This window comes from Dreissena polymorpha, chromosome 9 (genome assembly GCF_020536995.1).
Source record: "Dreissena polymorpha isolate Duluth1 chromosome 9, UMN_Dpol_1.0, whole genome shotgun sequence".
NCBI classification, from domain to species: Eukaryota; Metazoa; Mollusca; class Bivalvia; order Myida; family Dreissenidae; genus Dreissena; species Dreissena polymorpha.
Genome location: NC_068363.1, coordinates 49,244,816 through 49,265,509, shown reverse-complemented (window position 1 = coordinate 49,265,509; position 20,694 = coordinate 49,244,816). Strand labels below are relative to the sequence as shown.

General features: G+C 33.8%; 1 protein-coding gene across 7 annotated transcripts in view; it reads left to right on the top strand.

Annotated features, from left to right (window-relative positions):
* Nucleotides 1-20,694, top strand: part of LOC127846496 (uncharacterized) — a 58,220-nt gene that overhangs the window by 19,086 nt on the left and 18,440 nt on the right. For 5 of the 7 annotated variants that reach the window (XR_008033521.1, XM_052377787.1, XM_052377786.1 and 2 more), the window contains one exon: nt 15,131-15,242. Coding sequence is in view for 2 of the 7 variants with exons in the window: in XM_052377787.1 (XP_052233747.1) it covers nt 15,131-15,156 (26 nt within the window). In the remaining 5 variants the exon portion in view is untranslated. Of the gene's footprint in view, nt 1-3,241; nt 3,407-7,640; nt 7,737-15,130; nt 15,243-20,694 lie in introns of those variants that run through there. The other 2 variants (XR_008033522.1, XR_008033523.1) reach the window with 2 other exon arrangements.

Below are 20,694 nucleotides of genomic sequence, written 5' to 3'. Positions count from 1 at the left end.
TATATGTATATGGTGAAAACATGTCAACACTCTAGAAGTCACATTTTTGGTCCAATCTTCATGAAATTTGGTCAGAATATTTGTTTTCTAGATGCGTGAGTTTAGTTATAAAATGGTTCTTGTCCGCTGAAAAACATGGCTGCCGGGGGGACGGGGCAGTTTTCCTTATATTTATAGAGTAAAAAAGGCTTGTGAACAGTCCAGAAGTCACATTTTTTGCCCAATCATCATGAAACTTGGTCAAAAATTGGTTTTATTGATATCTCGGACAAGTTAAAAAAAATGGTCCAGATTGGTGAAAAAACATGGCCGCCAGTGGGTGAGTCAGTTTTTAACCAGGTTTTCCGAAGGAAAAAACTGGTTATTAGATTGGCGAATGTCAGCGGGCGGGCTTGTGGGCGGATCAAGCTTGTCAGGGCTATAACTTTGTCGTTCATTGTGAGATTTTAAAATCATTTGCGATTTGTTCACCATCATTAGACGGTGTGTCGTGCAAAAGAATTACATCGATATCTCCAGTCAAGGTCACACTTTGAGTTCAAAGGTAAAAAATGGCCATCAGGGCTTTTTTTCCTTCTTTGGGACCCGCCGAAAAACGGCCCTTTCCCCTCGGATTTTTTTTCCCCTCAGCAGGTAAATTTTTCCCCAGACTTCATTTTTTTCCCCTATAGAAATGATAACATATTGCATAATTAAATTATCTGTTGCCTTGAATTTGTTTTAAAAACCAGCAAAATATGTTAAATTGATTATTTAAGACTTTCCTTATTTTCCCCAGAATCCGGCGTTTCACGTGAATTGTTCCCCCAAAATCCGGCATTTCGCACGATTTTTTTCCCCCTCAAACAAGTCCAGGCCCTTTCCCCAAAATCATATAAAAAACCCTGGCCATAAATGAGTTTGTCCGGGCCATAAGTATTTAATTCATTGTAGCGATTTTAAAATACGTCAACATCTCCTATGTCAAGGTCGCCACGACTAAAACTAGATTTATTTTTAAACAAATTTACAAAGGGGGTTAATTTTGTTTGTTCATTTCAAAAGTTCAGTTTGAGTTGTCTGCCTTTATCAGTTTTGTTTTCATAATGAAAACCTGGTTTATTGACAATTTTGTTCCTTGTCTCTATATGCTTGTAGTGAAAACATGTGAAAACTCTAGAAGTCACATTTTTGGCCCAATTTTCATGAAATTTAGTCAGAATATTTGTTTCCTAGATACGAGAGTTGAGTATAAAAATGGTTCCGGTCCGTTGAAAAACATGACTGCCGGGGGGGAGGGGGGGGGGAGGGCGCATTTTTCTTATATTTATATAGTAAAAAAAAGCTTGTGAACACTCTAGAAGTCACATGTTTTTGCCCAATCATCATGAAACTTGGTGGAAAGATTGGTTTTATTTATATCTCAGATGAGTTTGAAAATGGTCCTGATCAATCAAAAAATATGGCCGGCAAGGGGGGGGGGCAGTTTTCCTTATATGACTAGAGAGAAACCTTGTGAACACTGCAGAAGTCATATTTTTATGCCCACAGTAGTGTGGCATATAGCCGTTGAATCCGTCAGTCAGTATGCTAGTCTGTCCGTCCGTCCGAAAAAACTTTAACATTGGCCATAACTTTTTAAATATTGAAGATAGCACCTTGATATTTGGCATGCATGTGTGTCTCATGGAGCTGCACATTTTGGGCAGGGGTTCTGAAATATTTTAAGAGTCTACTTGTCCACGGACAAGTTAATGGACCCACAAATTCACTTGTCCGTACCAAAGAAATACTTGTCCGTACTTTTAAGATAGGTAAAGGAAAAGGTCATTACTAATTAAGCAAATAATACAAGCATACACTTTTGTTAACTTCTATTTTAAATTATTAACATAGTTAACTAGAAAATTCACATGAACAAAAAATACAAGCAAGATGTGCATATAATAAGATCACGTTTAAGTCACACATGATACCATCTCGGATATTTAATAATCTCAACATGACTAGACAATTCACTTGAAATAAAATAACCACCGTTAATTATAAGTATATAATTATCCGCTTATAAAGGAAACTTCTTACAAAGTTTACATTTACACACATCGGCAATGTTTTCAAGCTAAGGAAAATCAATTAGCCAAGACTCAACAAATTCTCATTTCCGCTTGGCGTCGTATGTTTATCATATTCATACTTGGCTTTTCTCTTCTTTTCCAACGCCGAACTGGTTTTATGATTGGTCTGATTAGCGTCATGGCTTGACGTTGAAGTGGTTTTATTATATAAAAATCGAATGCAGGTCATTAGAACATGTATGTGGCCATTTGCAATGTACGAAAAGTGTTGTCTAATGTGTGATTGGCTGTTGCTATACACATGTGTGCTTGTTTTTCTATTAAAATTGTTTTCTTATGCGTGATTGGCTGTTGCTATATATACTCGTGGACTGGTTTACTACATTAAATAATTATTATCGGAAAATAACCTACCTCCAGTTGAAAAAGTGTGCCAGTCCGCAGATTAATCATAAGCTATTTATATAAACTTTCGTTTTTGATTTTCGGAAAATAGAGTAGTTTCGTACTGGAAAAAAAAATACCACGGAAATTTTACTTGTCCCTGGACAAGTCAGCTTTCAAAAACTGCTTGTCCGGAAGGGGTAATTGACGACTCGGACAACTCGGACAGCATATTTCAGAAACCCTGTTTTGGGGGTAAAATTTCAAGGTTTACATCAACCTTCAAGGTCTAGGGTCGAAAAAACAAAGTCAAGGGAAGTAATAAGCTTTAAATGGACATAGTTATCTGACCTGCCCATGAATATATTTTTGTTTAAAAAATCGAAGCGGCGCAGTAGGCGGCATTGTGTTTCTGACAAACACATTGTGGTAAAAGGTCAAGGTCATCCTTTACGGTACGGTAAAAAATACAGATTTAAGGGAAGTAATAAGCTTTAAAAAGGTAGAAAATTATTAAATATTGAACATAGCCACTTTATATATTTTGCATATTTTGCATGCATGTGTATCTCATGGAGCTGCACATTTTGAGTGGTGAAGCTACAGTCACGGTAATGGCTTTTAATTATTTGCTTCTAAAAATAGAGATTTGTTACAGACAATTATTTTCAAGGGAAGTAATTTATATAATTATAAATCTCATATTATATATTTCCTTACCAAGTTCTTTTCACAGTTACTGTACAGATTTATTATTTTGATTATTTATAACCCAAATGATTGATTTTTCAAAATTTCTTTGATGTTCATTACATACCTGTGGACTTATATCCATAGATACATGATCAACTCTGGCTATGATCTCTTTTAAACCACAGGCCTTGGTTGTCAGTGATGTCTGACATGATCATAATTGACTGTGAGACCCCCTCCTCCCCGGTTGGATTGGACAAAATTCAAGTGAAGTAATAACCTTTAAAGGGAGATGATTTCTACATCTGCCAAATTATAAATATAAATTTTATTTCAATGCAGCGCAGTAGGGGGCATTGTGTTACTGACAAACAAATCTCTTGTTTGCTTATTAAAGTCGGTCGAGTTGATATTTCTCACAACAATTTAGTTTTCTCAACTGACCAGAATTGATCAATATTCGTAAGATACGTTCTTAAGCTTAACTCTTCAATACTGATTTTTCGCAAAAAATGTGCCAAAAAATGCCAAAAGCATCAAAGATACGAAACTTAATAATGTTCCTAACAGAATCCTCAAGACTATTATTAACCTGTGACGTATACACGCCTTGGGTCACGTGAGCGCCAATTTCACGTGATTTCCATTTCGGCGCTAAACCACAGGTGCTGGGCGCGTGGCCAAATCACTTAAACACTATCAATATGTCATAAACAAGATTTTTCATCAGTTTGACAAAAAAACTATGATATTTTATTTTTAAACAAGATAGGTATCTCTTGACACAGGAAAATCACCTACGTAAAACAATCGAAATATCACAGCTATGGAACATAATCCACATTATTACAATTAACAAATACGAGTGTATTAACTTACAACACAGATTTTTCCTTTTGTTTGCGTTATTACGTCAAAATCGTGGTAAATTGGGAAATTTTTTTATTGGTAATTCCGATTCCAGTCCATGTCGATCAGACGCTCAAGTTAAATACGATTCTCGGTTTCAGATATTCGGTAACTCTGAGGCGCGGAACCAATAGTTGGATAAATAGTGTAAGGTGAAGGACGGAATAATCGTACACGATTGAAATAAACATTCAAACATAACGATTATATTAGTGTTTGGTCTGGGCAAAAGACAAGTCTGTGTTGTTAGTTGATAAAGTCATATTTGTTTATTGTACTTATGCGGATTATGTTCGGTAGCTGGGTATTTCGATACTTTTACTCCTGATAAAATCGGCACTGAACGTTCGGTCAGACGAGAGCCAACCTATCATTTCTACGAGTTCTAGAAGTGTTTTCTTGTAGTTTATATTGGCATGTAGCCATTTGTGGTCATTGTTTGTCACGAGGCAACCTTTCCCAACAAAATGGTACATATTTTACGAAAATCTACCGCCATTTAGGCACTTAATGGCTTAAAAAAGTGTTGAAGAAGGTATATATATTATATCAGATTTTTTTTTGTCAAAATGATGAAAAATGTTTTTTTTTAAATATTGATAGTGTTTAAGTGACTTGGCCACGCGCCCAACTCCTGTGCTCCCAGTCTGTATATTTATTTGCATGCTCCAGTCCACGCCTCGAGCGAATCAAGTGATTTTACATGTGACACGCGCGTGTTTAAATATAGATCATTTCTGTCCATGGACAGAAATTGAAAAGCCCTATCTTTGTACTGATTTTGGGCATTTCTTGACCGATTTTGACCAAATCTTTTGCACATCCGACATAAATACGTTCACATTTTGACTCATAATCACTTTTTGCGACACATAACAAAAATAGGAAAATATACCAACATCAACTCGGCCGGCTTTAAATCATCGTGAAACTTAGTCAATAAATTGGTTTTATTGATATCTTTGGATAAGTTGGAAAATGGCTCAGATCGGTGAAAAAAAACACTTTTTAGCTCACCTGATTGCTCAGGTGAGGTTTTAGGGTTGGTTTTTGTCTGCCGTCCGTCCACATTTGGTTTGTAAACACTCTAGCATTCACATTTCTCAAGCATTCTTTATCAAAATTGCTGAGAAGCTATATGGCCACAAGATCTCATTCAAGTTTAATATATAATGAGCAAAATCGCATAATAAAATGACAAAATTATTGCCCATAGATTGTCAAAATTTTCATTATATTATACAAAATCCCTGAAAACACTCTAGAGGTCACAATTTTGTTTAAGATTTTATGAATCTTTGTCATAATATTTTTTTTGTAAGCAAAGTTTGATGTTTGGGCATGAGGGGTCAAAATAGTCAGGATGTTTGTCTGTACTAATATCTAGGTCAAGATTGACGTTTGGTAAAGAGTGAATGAACCGACCTCTCTCAGGTGAGCGAACTAGGGCCATGTTGGCCCTCTTGTTATGCAACCATTTTATAAGGGGGATGAAGGAAAACTACACAATTTGTATGTCCCCCACTATAGTAGTGGGGGACATATTGTTTTTCCCTGTCTGTTGGTTGGTCTGTTGGTTGGTTTGCGCCAACTTTAACATTTGCAATAACTTTTGCAATATTGAAGATAGCAACTTGATATTTTGGCATGCATATATATCTCATGGAGCTGCACATTTTGAGTGGTGAAAGGTCAAGGTCATCCTTCAAGGTCAAATATATGGGTCAAAATCGCTCATTTAATATACACTTTTGCAGTATTTCAATATTCAAGATAGCAACTTGATATTTGGCATGCATGTGTATCTCATGGAGCTGCACATTTTGAGTGGTGAAAGGTCAAGGTCAAGGTCATCCTTCAAGGTCAGATGTCAAATATATGTGGCCAAAATCGCTCATTTTATGAGTACTTTTGCAATATTGAAGATAGCAACTTGATATTTGGCATGCATGTGTATCTCATGGAGCTGCACATTTTGAGTGGTGAAGGGTCAAGGTCATCCTTCAAGGTCAGAGGTCAAATATATGTGGCCCAAATTGCTTATTTTATGAATACTTTTGCAATATTGAAGATAGCAACTTGATATTTGGCATGAATGTGTATCTCATGGAGCTGCACATTTTGAGTGGTGAAAGGTCAAGGTCAAGGTCATTCTTCAAGGTCAAATATATGGGTCAAAATTGCTCATGTAATGTCACTTCTGCAATATTGAAGCTAGCAATTTTATTTGAAATGCATGTGTATCTCATGGAGCTGCACATTTCGAGTGGTGAAGGGTCAAGGTCAAGGTCATCCTTCAAGGTCAAACGTCATATAGGGGGACATTGTGTTTCACAAACACATCTTGTTCCCAATCAAATTCAAAAGGGACCTGTCCCCATTCCCAAAATGGTGGAAAAAACACACACTGAGACCTTTTGAACTGCTTTGTGAATTTTTTTTTTTTAACTGCTGAATATAATTAATGTTGTGTTCGAACAGTTTGGTTGAGTTATGTCTCTTGGTCGTTTTGTCCACAATAGATTATATGAGCACGTTTTTTCTGTCCTCACATTTGGATACATCCCCAATAATTAACTGAATGTAAAAATATCTTTTCTGGAGTGAACCATGTAATACAAAATGTGTTTGGCAAAGAAAGAATATTACTTGCCCTACTTATAAAACATACAAATTTGTGTTTATCCCATTTTTAACGCGACATTGACAGTATAACACCTTATTGAATATACTAGCCTGTAATCAACCTTGTGGGATATACCTGTCGCGTGCACGGACTACTTTTTACTTTACCACTGAATGATTTTTCATAAGAAATAAAGTCGAGAAAACTTTAACTTCAAAATTATACAACCTTCAACCTTTAAATCTAGTCATATTACATAATTATTTGTCATCCGTATCATGAATCAGCTGATTGATGGCGCCATAAAATGACCTACTTATCGCGTCATTTTCCCCCCAATTTTTTTGACGATTTATTATAAACGTGACTTATTTAACATGTACATGTACTGTATATCGACATATTTGTACTGTCAATTTATCACATTTTACTTATTTCGTGTAATGTGCATTGATTTGTTTATAATCCATGCATATACTTTTAACATTTAAGAATGTACAACAAGCCATACAAATAGGCTATCGCACAATTCATAAATAATCTGCAATATTTGCTTTCCGATTTAATTCACGTAAGACATAGAGCTGTGTAAAGTGGTAAAAATAGCACCACACTGGAATTCGGAACGTACCATTTTGTACACGGGTATTATCCACTCATTTATCTGTTGTGTAATGGAATGTTTTCCATTCTTTGTGTATTTATATATTAAATTACTTTCTTGTACAATAAGGGCATTAACCATAGACATATAAAACATTGTTCAAGTTTAAACATAATTATGTTTGTATGCAGAAATCTGCAAATGCAACCGAGTTTACCAACGGCTATTATTGGATAAACTGCTCTGGTTCATTTTAACAGCAGTAATGTACATAGAGTGCATGATGTAGCGTGTGACGAAGAAGAAAGTTCATTGAGTTCATAAACTCATTTGAATATAGTGATAGGATGGCATAAGGGTCTTTATTTAACTATGCTTAAATAATTATTTAAGACCCTAGATGCAAAATCGTCAATTATTGAGTTAAATGGATTATTAGGTGGATTTTAAAGGATAATTAAAGGTAAGATACTAGTTTGAACGTGTTTTGGTTTTTGTTTGTACTTTTGTCGTTCCCTGTTCTCGGGGTTATGATTTTAACATGGGCGCCATTGATGCATCGGATCACACACGGCATACCCATAACATTATATAATCAAAGTACTGACAGTACTGTGTGACGATGCTTTTGAAGAGGATTGATATAAAAGCATCTATTTAATTTTATCTGCATCACCACAATTGTATATGAAGGTACAAACTTTTTGGGTAGGAAAAAAATGGTTACGAACATTTTGGGTACACAAATTATGCAAAAAAAATGGGTTGAAAAAAAATTTGGTTACGAAAAAAAAAATTGGGTAGGAAAAAAAAATTGGGTACGACAAAAATTGGGTATGAGCGAAAATTAGGTACCAAAAAAATTGGGTACGAAAAAGGTAGGGTACGAAAAAAAAATGGGGGTACAGGGAAGTAGTATCCGTGGGGAACTTGATCCATTCAGCGAAACTGGGAGGCGGGTTACATTCTCGATCAAATATAACAAGAAATATCTTTAAGATATTCGACGTGTATTTTCTGTACCACTTATCTTAAAAAAACGTTATGTTACAGTAAAATGTTTGTGGGTTATAACATAACGTTTCAGCATATAAATTCAAAACTTGACATGCTCTTTAATTTCACCATGCTCTTTAATTTCACATGTTAATCATACCAAACTTTATATTTCGTTGTTTCCTTTCCTAAGTTAATGATGCTGTACGGACGTTATTTCACATGCTCATGTGCATGAACATATAATTTTTATCTTATGATTTTTTTTTCTTTAATTCAATAAGCTTAGGCATGTTTGTTTGTTAAGTACAGCAATAATTTCATGATGATTCCGGAAAGTAGGTATGAGCACATAGTCGTAAGAGCACTTGAATACGTGAGTTCGCCTATGAACACCTGGTAAGGTTAACTAAATCTCCGCGATATGACCTAATATGTGTTTAAAACAGCAAACAATATCCAACAAACGAATAAATAATCAAACATAGTATGTGTACTGATGTGGCTCTGTAATTTCTGTTTGAAAGGTTATTAAATATGCAAAATGAGAAAGCACGCATAAGAGCGAGTTTCTCAGATGTCACATGGCTATTATGCTGTTTATATACCATAGTCGCTACAACGTTTACAATTGGCAGGTTCGAAATAATTCGTTTTCTTTACACTCATGATCGTGTTGAAAGTTAATTATACGCGTTTTATTTCGCAATTTATTTACTGAATCACGACAAATGTCAAATACAATACAGAAAATGCATAGTTGTTTCATTGATCTACAAACATATAATGAATTGAATATAACTGATAAAAAATTAACGTTTTCAAACTATTATAAAATCTTTTTCCCAGAATATGCTGTCTTTTTTATATCTGAGCTTCCTATACCTTTATCAATGATAATAAGCGAGGTATGCCGATTAGAAAAATCGAGCTATCTCAATCGGACTGGCTCAGTCTTTTACATAAGTCGCCATTGTGAAGATTTTTTTCATGGTATGATACCTTTGACGAGCTGCTTCGCAGCATAGTAAAAAATGATTTCAGTAAAGTCTATCATTCATATGCATCAATTTTGTAAATATCAATATAAGTATACTACATGAAAACATTTTTGAAACAAGGGCTGTTTGTAAAACATGCATGCACCCCATATGGGCTGTCAGTTGTAGTGGCAGCCATTGTGTGAATACGTTTTTTGGAACTGAGACCTTGACCTTTGACGTAGTGACCTGAAAATCAATAGGGGTCATTTGCGATTCATGATCAATGTATTTATGAAGTTTCATTATCATAGGCGTAAGCATTCTTGAGTTATCATCCGGAAACCATTTTTCAAAGTTGAGTCACTGTGACCATGACCTTTGACCTATCCTTCTCGAAAAAGTGCACTAAATGCGCATTTAATGCGCATTAAATGCACATTTAATGCGCATTAAATGCGCATGTTATTGGCACCGTATTTTTTGCTTAACAAGTGCATTTTATTCTGTTAAAAAAAACACTTTTTACTAGTGTGTTTATACATACCAGTGTATTTTTTTCCACGAAATAATACACTTTAGTGCGTTTATTATGATAATAAGTGCGCTTAAGTTTATTTTTAAGTGCATTTATACACTTGAGTGTATTTTAAGACATAAAAATAATACACTTCATGGTCAAAGTAAATTTTTCAAAGCGCATTAATACACTTGAGTGCATTTCCAGTCATTCAAATAATACACATTACAGAATTAAAAGCGAATTTTTTAAGCGCATTAATACACTTGAGTGCATTTCCAGTCATACAAATAATATACTTCATTGAGTATTCAAAGTGAATTTTTGTAAGTGCATTAATACACTTGAGTGCATTTCCACTGATACAAATAATACACCTTACAAAATTGAAAGTGAATTTTTTTAAGCGCATAAATACACTTCAGTTCATTTCCGGTCATACAAATAATACACCTTACAGTAATAAAAGTGAATTTTTACCCGGTAAGCGCATTAAAACACTTGAGTGCATTTTCAGTCATACAAATGATACACTTTATGAAGTGTTGGAAGTGAATTTTTTAAGCGCATTTTATGCTCAAGTGTACTTTTCATCACTTCAAATCAATATGCTTAAAAATTAATTAAATTTTAAAAAAATCGCAGCATTTTGAAGTCAGCATTCCTTTTTGTAAATGAAAGGTTTGTGTAAACACATACATAAAAAACAAAAAGTACAATTCAATAGATAAATACACACTTTTATTAGAATGTTAAACCTTAAAAAACAAAAGCAGATGTTACATATTTACATAAAAGAGAGGATTAAACGGGCTATTGCCTATCTGGAATTAACAACTTAAAAAATCAAGCTCATACCAGTGATTTTTCTCCCCTCTGATTTTCGGTAACTGATTAACAGCCAAATACAGGTGGTTTCCGCTTCAAAAATATTAAAGTTTTCCCCTCCTTAAGCTGAAATGTTTTCCCTATCATTTACTAGATTTTTTATATTACATTAATTCCAAATCACTTTTTAATATGGACAAAAGCAGCACATTTAATTAAATCATATTCTGGATCTTAATATATGATAAATGAACCGTATTCATGAAATTTATATAAATCTCTACCTTATTTTTAAGATCTTCCTTTTTTTGCTCATTATTGCGCTAAAATATGCCCTTCTGAGAGCCAGTACCTACAGGTTGTTTTGAATTTCCAAAGAAAATCACTGCATACATGCTGACAATATTTAGCAGCCTAGCCCCTGTCACTATATTTGTTGTTATACACTGTTCCTTACAAAGAATGCATTCATAAACAACCCTTTATAGAGCACTTCACCAGCTGATCAGGTCTGAATACTACTGTCATGGTCTGCGAGGCGCTTCTTGTGCATGATCTCATTTGAGATCAGGTCCTGAAAGATATTTTATAATGTAAGTGTTACATATTGCTGTTATGGTAATCTTGTTCAACAGTTGCTATAAATATAAATTTAAATCAAAACAAGTTCGTTGGCTTGTTGTTTTTGTTTGTTTATTTTTGCAATATTAATCTTGTGATCACATGTGACTTAACGCTTTTCATAAATAATAAATAATATATTACGTTTGGTAGAAAATACTGTTTAAAAATGAACTAATATATGTGGTCTCCTTTGGCTGTGTGGACTGGTTGGAAGTGTGACGTCTTTGAATTGCAATAACATTTATTATATAGTTTTACCTCTCAACAAATCCGTCTTTTGTTGGTCAAGAACAAGCTACAGGGCACGGTTTCCCACTCCTGGTCCCCTCAAGCTGGCCTGCTCGTGCAGGGTAAAACCTGGTATACATGTCCAAACATCAGGTAGTCCCCTTTTTGCTCCCTTTTTTGGCAGGCGATGATGCACATTCTGTCCAATGGATCTTCCAATCAATGTAAATTTCACCTTGGGGTTTAACCTTCAAATATAAAATATAAATGTTCTTATTAAATATGGGGGGAAGAAATCTGTTCATTAATGACAAGAAATAGGTATAAATAAATTTTAAGATGACAATAACCATAAAATACAGCCATAATAATTCAAATGGTGTTTTTTTCCTTAAAATTGCATTACATTTACTCATCCATTTACATTTCCCAGTAACAATACATAAATATGATAATGATCATAATTAATTAAATTAAAAAGAGATGCAGAAATGAAAATACAAACCTGTTACAGCTGTTCTTCAGTATTCCAAAAAAAAAACGGCAGTTGTTGATCACTTTAACCACCCACTTTGAATCTTCTTTGCAACAAACTTATTGTTGATTTACACATTGTAGTAAATACACATTGTTTTCATCACAATATTTCATGTGCTGAAAGAATTTCAAGACATTTGACACTAGCATTATAAGTCTTGATGTTGCTGAATTATACCTAAAAATTTAGCTCAATTTAAGTTGCTGAAACCAAATTGTTAACAAAAAATAACTTCCTGTGCTCCAAATAACTTGTTGTGCTCCAACCAATCAAAAGTGGTTTGTTTTCCAATAGATGGTGACAGAACCAATCAAAATTCTATAAACACCCCTTTGTTTTGGCTAGATGGAGCACTGATAGGGATCAGTGTTTATGATGCTAATTGATGTCTTATCTGATCCTGATCTTATCTGATATTTATTGAATAATACACAGCACACTTAGCATATTATATTTAATTGTGAATATTTCAATATAACATACTGAATGGTGTTAGGAAATAATAATAATATTATAAATTTATAAAGTGTTTTTTATGTTTTGGAGATATAATTTTTTTTTTTATTCTGGCAATTTAAGCTCACATAATATTTTTGACACTTTCAATATTTTTAATTAGTTACCCACAGCCTGATTTAGTTGTACTTTTCCCTTTAAAAGCTGCTCTACTGATTCACATATTTTATGCGCAGCCAATTGCCATAATAAGACTATAAACATTATGTGAAGATGAAAAATAATTCAGTACAATCCTATTAAACACTATATCTTTGTCCTTTAACTTCAGCTATTTGCTATAGTGTTGCTCTTTTTTATGAAGATGCACTAAAACTACACTTGCACAGAAAGAATATTTTTTCTGCAAATCAGAAGATACACTAATATGCACAAATAATGCACTTCATTAAAAAAATGCACTTATTGCGTAAAAAGATGCACTTTGTCTACAGAAGATACACTAAAAGTACAGTAAAATACACTTTAAGATAATGAAAATACAGAAAAAATGCACTTTAGTGCACTTAATTATGAAAAAAATGCAGAAAAAATACACTTTTTGGTAAAAATGCAGAAAAAATACACTTTTTAAAGCGTATTTTGTTAAAAAGTGCATTTTATTTTGAGAAGGGACATAGTGACCTGAAAATCATTAGGGGTCATCTGCGAGTCATGATGTACCTATGAAGTTTCATGATCCTAGGCATAAACGTTGTTGAGTTATCATCCGGAAACAATTTACTATTTCGGGTCACAGTGACCTTGACCTTTGACCTAGTGACCTGAAATTCAATAGGGATCATCTGCGAGTCATGATCAATGTATCTATGATGTTTCATGATACTAGGCATAAGTGTTCTTGAGTTATCATCCGGAAACCATTTTACTGTTTCGGGTCACCGTGACCTTTGACCTTAGGTGACCTCAAAAGGGGTCATCTGGGAGTCATGATCAATGTATCTATGAAGTTTCATGATCCAAGGCATAAGGGTTCTTGAGTTATCATCCAGAAACCATTTTACTATTTCGGGTCACCCTGACCTTTACCTCTGACCTAGTGACCTGAAAATCTATAGGGTTCATCTGCGAGTCATGATCAATGTACCTATGAAGTTTCATGATCCTAGGCATAAGCGTTCTTGAGTTATCATCGGAAACCGTTTTACTATTTCGGGTCACCGTGAACTTGACCTTTGACCTAGTGACCTCAAAATCAATAGTGTTCATCTGCGAGTCATGATCAATGTACACATGAAGTTTCATGATCCTAGGCATAAGCGTTCTTGAGTTATCATCAGGAAACCATTTTACTATTTCGGGTCACCGTGACCTTGCTCTTTGACCTAGTGACCTCAAAATCAATATGGGTCATCTGCGAGTCATGATCCATGTACCTATGAAGTTTCATGATCCTAGGCCTAAGCGTTCTTGAGTTATCATCTGGAAACCATCTGGTGGACGGACCAACTGACGGACTGAGCGACATGTGCTAAACAATATACCCCGAACAAACCACATAAGAAATGCAGCATAACACATTCTAAAAGTGAAAGACATCTGTGCAATGATATCTTTTCTTCAAATGGTAAGATGAACAAACAAGAGGGCCTGAAAGGCCCAAAGTCATTCACCTGAGATAACAAGATATTATTGGAACAAATATTGTGACCAAAATTCTTGAGATTTGTTGGGATTGTATTTGGGTCATCTGAGGTAAAAAACTTGGTCACTAGGTCAAATAATAGAAAAACCGTCAACAATTTGTGTAGACAGTAGAGGTCACAGTTTTCATCCAATCTTTATGAAAATTGGTCAGAATGTTTATCTTGATAAAATCTGGGTTGGGATTGTATATGGGTCACCTGGGGTCAAAAACTAGGTCACTAGGTCAAAAACTTGGTCACTAGGTCAAATAATAGAAAAACCTTGTAAAGACTATAGAGGTCACAGTTTTCATCCAATCTTTATGAAATTTGGTCAGAATGTTAATCTTGATGACATCTGGGATGTGATTGTATTTGGGTCATCTTGGGTCAAAAACTAGGTCACTAGGTCAAATAATAGAAAAACCTTGTGTAGACAATAAAGGTCACAGTTTTCATCCAATCTTTATAAAATTTGATCAGAATGTTTATCTTGATGAAATCTGGGTTGGGATTGTATTTGGGTCACCTGGGGTCAAAAACTAGGTCACTAGGTCAAATAATAGAAAAACCCTGTGTAGACAATTAAGGTTTATGAAATTTAATCACAATATTTATCTTGATGAAATCTGGGTTGGGATTGTATTTGGTTAGTCAGGTGAGCGATTCAGGGCCATCATGGCCCTCTTGTAATGAATTCATTGTTTAACAAGCAAGACTAAAATTGTATATTGTTACTTGAGATGAAGAACATGTAAAAATCTCAGCAAACACTGATCACAAAATTTACACAGCCATCTCTAATGCTGGCATGTTTTTATTTGGCTTCGCCTTGATAAACTGTAGCAATGGCTTTCTTTTTTTAAGTAGAGTTTGTTTGAGAATGAGAATTGCCATAAGCTGCGCAATTGGATGCTTGTTGGTTTTTATGAAAAGATGTATATTGTAAGAATATAATGTGTTAAATGTTATCAAGAAACTTTGTCTTAAATACCATTAAAGAGAGTGAAGAAAGTGAAGACACCTGAAGAGGACAAGACTGAACACAGTGTTGGAGTGAAGAAACTAGCTAGCTGTATGAACCTGCAACCTTCAGATGATGACCACTTGCTCTGTAAGCCTCTGAACAAAACATCCATTACCTTTCATTAAAAAGTCTCACGTAAACAGCGCAACAAACATAATAATCCTTTTTGACTTCCGGAGCACCTTACTTCATGAGTTTAGCGATTGTGGTCAGTCTAAATTCGGCATCATGTGTTGTGTATTGAAAACATTTGGCATGTTACCTTTCTACAGACAACCATTGAATCAATCTTGATAAAACTTTGTCAGTATGTTTGTATTGACACTATCTAAGCTAAGTTAGAACCTTGTTCAAGTATGTTTACAACTATGTTTACAGGTCAAATCCTAGACAATTTGTGTTACTTCACTAGAAGGCACATTTATGAATAAATCTTTATGAAACTTGGTCACAATGTTTAACTTTGCAATATCTAGGATAAATAAGAACAATATTGTCAAGCAGAGTCAAAACTAAGTAACTTGGTCAACTTTTGAAAACCTTGTTACCATTTAAGAGCATTATATATGATTCATTTGTGATGAAATTTTGTCAGAATGTTTGTCTTAAAATATGCAAAGTGTGACTATGGGTGAAGTGCAGTTAAACACTAGGTTCTGGGTTATACTTCAGAAAAACCTTGTTACCATATGATATGTCACATAAATATTCAATCTTGAATCTTGGTACCATTGTTCATCTTGAAAAAAACTTTTTAGAATTTCAGGTTTGTTTAAAAATCTGAGAAAAGTAGTAAACAACAGTCCACATGCCTTATTTGTGGCTTATTTAGTTTCAACTTTGAACGGCCACCGGAAAAACTTTGCGAAACCGAAATTTCGCAAACTTAAGTACCCTTTTTCTTGAAGGTTTGCTTATTTGTGATAAAGTATAAGATAAAAGTCTAACTTGTGATTAATAATTGGTTATTTTTGCTTGTTAAATGCGTTTTCTTCACTATGAACTTTATTTGCAAAGTTGGGGTTCCCATGGGATTTTTGTAATATCCCATGGGATTTTTCATTATCCCATGTGAATTTTGGTTTTTCCCATGGGATTTTTCTCCAGCTTTTTTTATGGGAGAAAAAATCCCATGGGATTTTCAAAAACATAAAACACGTTCGTTTGTGCTTAGTTATCGATTTTAAGCATTGTTAAAGCATTTGTACTTATTTTCGTTCAATTTACTTTGATAGAAAAAAAATCCCATTTTTTTATGGGAAAAAAAAATCCCATGGGATTTTTTGCTGATTTTTAGAGATTTATTCATGTAACCTTCAGAAACACTACCTTTTAACAAATGATGAGCATTTCTGGCGATTTCAACGCGTTATATCGTGTTTTAAAATAATAAAAAAATCCCATGAGATTTTTTTCCAATGGGATTTTTTTGTCCCATGGGATTTTTTTCCCATGGGATTTTTTTTCCAATGGGATTTTTTTTTAAGGTATAAGTTTCTAAAAGCTATATAATAATAATAATTATAATAATAATAATAATAATAATAATATTAATAATAATAATAATAATAATAATAATAATAATAATCGTGCTCAATATGATGAATTTGTACTTTTAAGCGACTAACATTTTTATTCGAGCCGATCGTCGAGTCCGAATGGTGAGTATAAGAGCAATTTACCAGTACAAATAAATCTCACTTGTGAAGAGAACGCTACCGTACTAAAAAATAATCTTGATAATAAGTCATATCATTTCTCGACAGAAAATAAAAACAGTATCCATATTGATGTCAGCAATGTCCCCTGCTATGATAAATATTGACAAAATGAAAAACCTTGACAATAATTCCGTGTCGAATACGCATTAGATTATAGCAATCAAATTCATATAAGCATTGATAAGATAATTTGCGAAAATGGGTCTTATGTCAAATACGGCAAGCGTAGCTCCATTCCATAATGTCCGGTATTAAGTCACGTCAAGTTTCGTGGTCGAATTATAGCATAATAATCATTTTCACATTACGCGAATCATATGAGTTTCCCTACATATATTGTGTTAAAATTTATGTTACACTAATGTGCGATGATGAAAAGGGGATTTCGGTAATTCTACATTCGCCCGCCTAGTACCGAAATCCCCATATTTACGCCTTAAAGGGTCAATAGGTCATCGGTATGAATGGTTTTTGACTTCACATGAATGTTAAGGTGCAAAAAAATGATATTAATTTTAATTATTAAGCACTCTTGACAGCATTAAGTTGCCTCTCAGTGGGGATTTCGGTAATTCTACACTAGAACTTAAACGCGCGCCGGTACCGAAATCCTGCTGTACAAACCTTCAAGTGTCAACAAAATTATTATAGTGTTTTTTTTCATTAGCAACCAGTGACATGTATTATCTCCCATTCGGTTACTTCTTTTGGAAAATAATTAGCGGGGATTTCGGTACTGCTACATTCGTACGCCCAGAGCCGAAATCACCCATGTTTACGCCAATCCCCCATATTACGCCTTAAAGGGTCTATATGTCATTATGTTTGGGTTTTGGCTTTGCATCAATGTTGATTTGTACACAATCATATTAGTGTTAATCATTTAAACACTCTTATCAGAATATTTTTTCCATTATTAAATAGTTTATTAATGTGAAAAATGTGTAAACGAATGTAAAAAAAGGTAAAATGTACATTTAAAACATTGGTTACACAACAGTATATGTAAATATAACATGACATAGTAATAATAAGTCTTCAGAAAGTATTTTCCAAACAAATCTGATGAAACAAATGATATCGTACTGCCTTATTTACAATATGCTATACACTTTTGCAATTTAGTTATCAATGTTTAATCAAAGCATAAATCAGGATAATATGTTGCCTCTTAGCGGGTATTTCGGTAATTCTTAACAAGCACATAAACCCGCGCCGGTACCGAAATCCCCGCTGTACAAACCTTCAAGTGTAAAAAAATACTGATTTAGGTTTAAATAAAGGGAACAATAGTATTTTTGGCCACCAAAAAGCACTTCCGCGTCAACAAAACGATTGAAATTATGTCAGAAACCCAGCTTTTCATTGTATATATTGCAATACACCATCGGCCGCCGAGAGCGGAATACTGCGCTTGGCCGCTAAACAATGTGGATTGCATCAAATTAAATGTCAATTTTCGATTTTATTACAAAAATAAACACTGCCTTTTTATAAATATGTCAAGCACGTACACTTAACAAAAAAATCGATATATCTTTATGTAATGTAGAAAAGTAAAGCGCTTTATATATAACAATGTTTTATAATGTCTCTCTGGTTGAGAAAAAAAACTAAACAAAACCATGTAGAACATATATGTTTTCATAATTAAAAAAAAATATTTAATGATGCACGTGATGTTTTATAATTGATATAAGTTCACGTGTCATTGAACGAGTTAAGGGAGAGATGCGAATTAAATTACACATAATTAAAAAATGATACTATACTGTCAGCTTGATTTATAAATTGTGTTCCATCGCGCCAATATATTCATTGTTCCATGAAATTGTGTATAAAAGCAAAACGATTGAAATTATGTCAGAAATCCTGCTTTTCACATGAAATGATCTTTAACACTTTATTTATTCCAATCAGGTAATTATTAATAATAGGGGAAGTCTATACTGTGTATTAGAAACTTGTTGTGGTGATCCCTATCTTATCCGCTCAATACACATCCACCTGGCTACTGTACAGAAAAAATTAGATTTACTTCCAAAATAACTGATTTCATTAATTGCTAACTTGTTGTCTACATTTTAAATTAACAACGATAATGGATCAACATCACCGTTGCACAATTATTAAGTTCACAGTAATCTGTACTTTAAATAGATAGCCTAATTAAAGACGGTTCTAATAAAGAACAAAGCGTGAATGTGGATATTAAGAAATTAGATCCTTTTTTGCATGACACTGGCAGTATATCATTTTATCTTATATAAATAAGCCACATTTAACACATGGATAAAATTAAAATAAGACACATTTGCATCTTTCATTTCTTGAAAAAAAAATAAGCACGCAGTCACATATAAATTAGATACATTGAAGACACAGAAAAAAATAAATAAGACACATTTGCATCTTTCACTAAATTTTCTTAAAAAAACATGTGAAACTGAAGAAAAACATTTATTACTGACACATTATTCTAAAAGTCGACTGACAACTTAAGTTCAAAGAGGGATTTACAATTAAATAAGATCCATTTTCGCATGATGCTGGTTGTAGAGCAAGCAATACATTTCTTACTGACACATTATTCTAAAAGTCGACAGGCAACATAAATTCAAAGAGGGAACCACAATTAAATAAGATCAATTTTCGCATGATACTGGTTGTATAGCAAGTAGTCACATATTAATTACAGCTTGCATTAGTTGCAATAATTTTGTTAAGTGCGCGTGCTTCTGAACGTTGCGTTAAGCGAGAGTGTTGTCATTTTGTTAGTTTTATATTTTGGTATTATGTATGATTATTGCTTGTTTTGAATTTGAAATAAACGCTTTCTGGCAAATAAGCATCGTCTTAATTTTAATACAAATAATGAACATTTGACAAACAAAATGTCCAATAACAAACCGGCAATAACATTATATATATGTTAATTTCTGTGCATGTTTATACCGAAATTATAGCCGACATCGGCAGTTAGGGAAATTTAGTGACACACTTTAACACATCAAACTTGCATGATAGTTCTTTTTTCATATGATATTCCCCTGGTTGCTTACCGGTGTATTGGTGCAGTTGATAACCCCGCCGGGACTACAGTAGGGTGCTAATACACACGTGTATCGTGTTCAATACAATCGTCTTAATTTTAATACAAATAATGAACATTTGACATACAAAATGTCCAATAACATATCGGCATTAACATTATATATATGTTAATTTCTTTGCATGTTTATACCGAAATTATAGCCGACATCGGCAGTTAGGGAAAATTTGTGACACACTTTAACAAATCAAACATGCATGATAGTTCTTTTTTCATATGATATTCCCCTGGTTGCTTACCGGTGTATTGGTGCAGTTGATAACCCCGCCGGGACTACAGTAGGGTGCTAATACACACGTGTATCGTGTTCAATACCCGATCCATGCTACAACGTGTAAGAACGGGAATTTCGGTAATTCTACCTTTTTAAGCTTGCGCACCTCTAATGGGCACATATCCAAATATAATTTAATTAATTATTTTCCTAATCAGCATCATTTCACTAAACTACATGCAAATTTGTAGGTAGCTTTCCATGCTTAAAAAAAAATAAACCGATTTTTTCAAAACCACCCTCACGCTCGGCTTTTGTCCAGTTTATTTTCACCCCTGGGGTATATAAAAGTTCCATAATTCATTCAAATTTCCAAATATGGGCATGCAGTTGGTGTGTACAGATGCAGTAAAGGTGTTTAAAGTTTAAACAAGATGAAATAAGTATTCTTTTACAGACATTTATTTTTTACAAATGTTAATATATGGAATA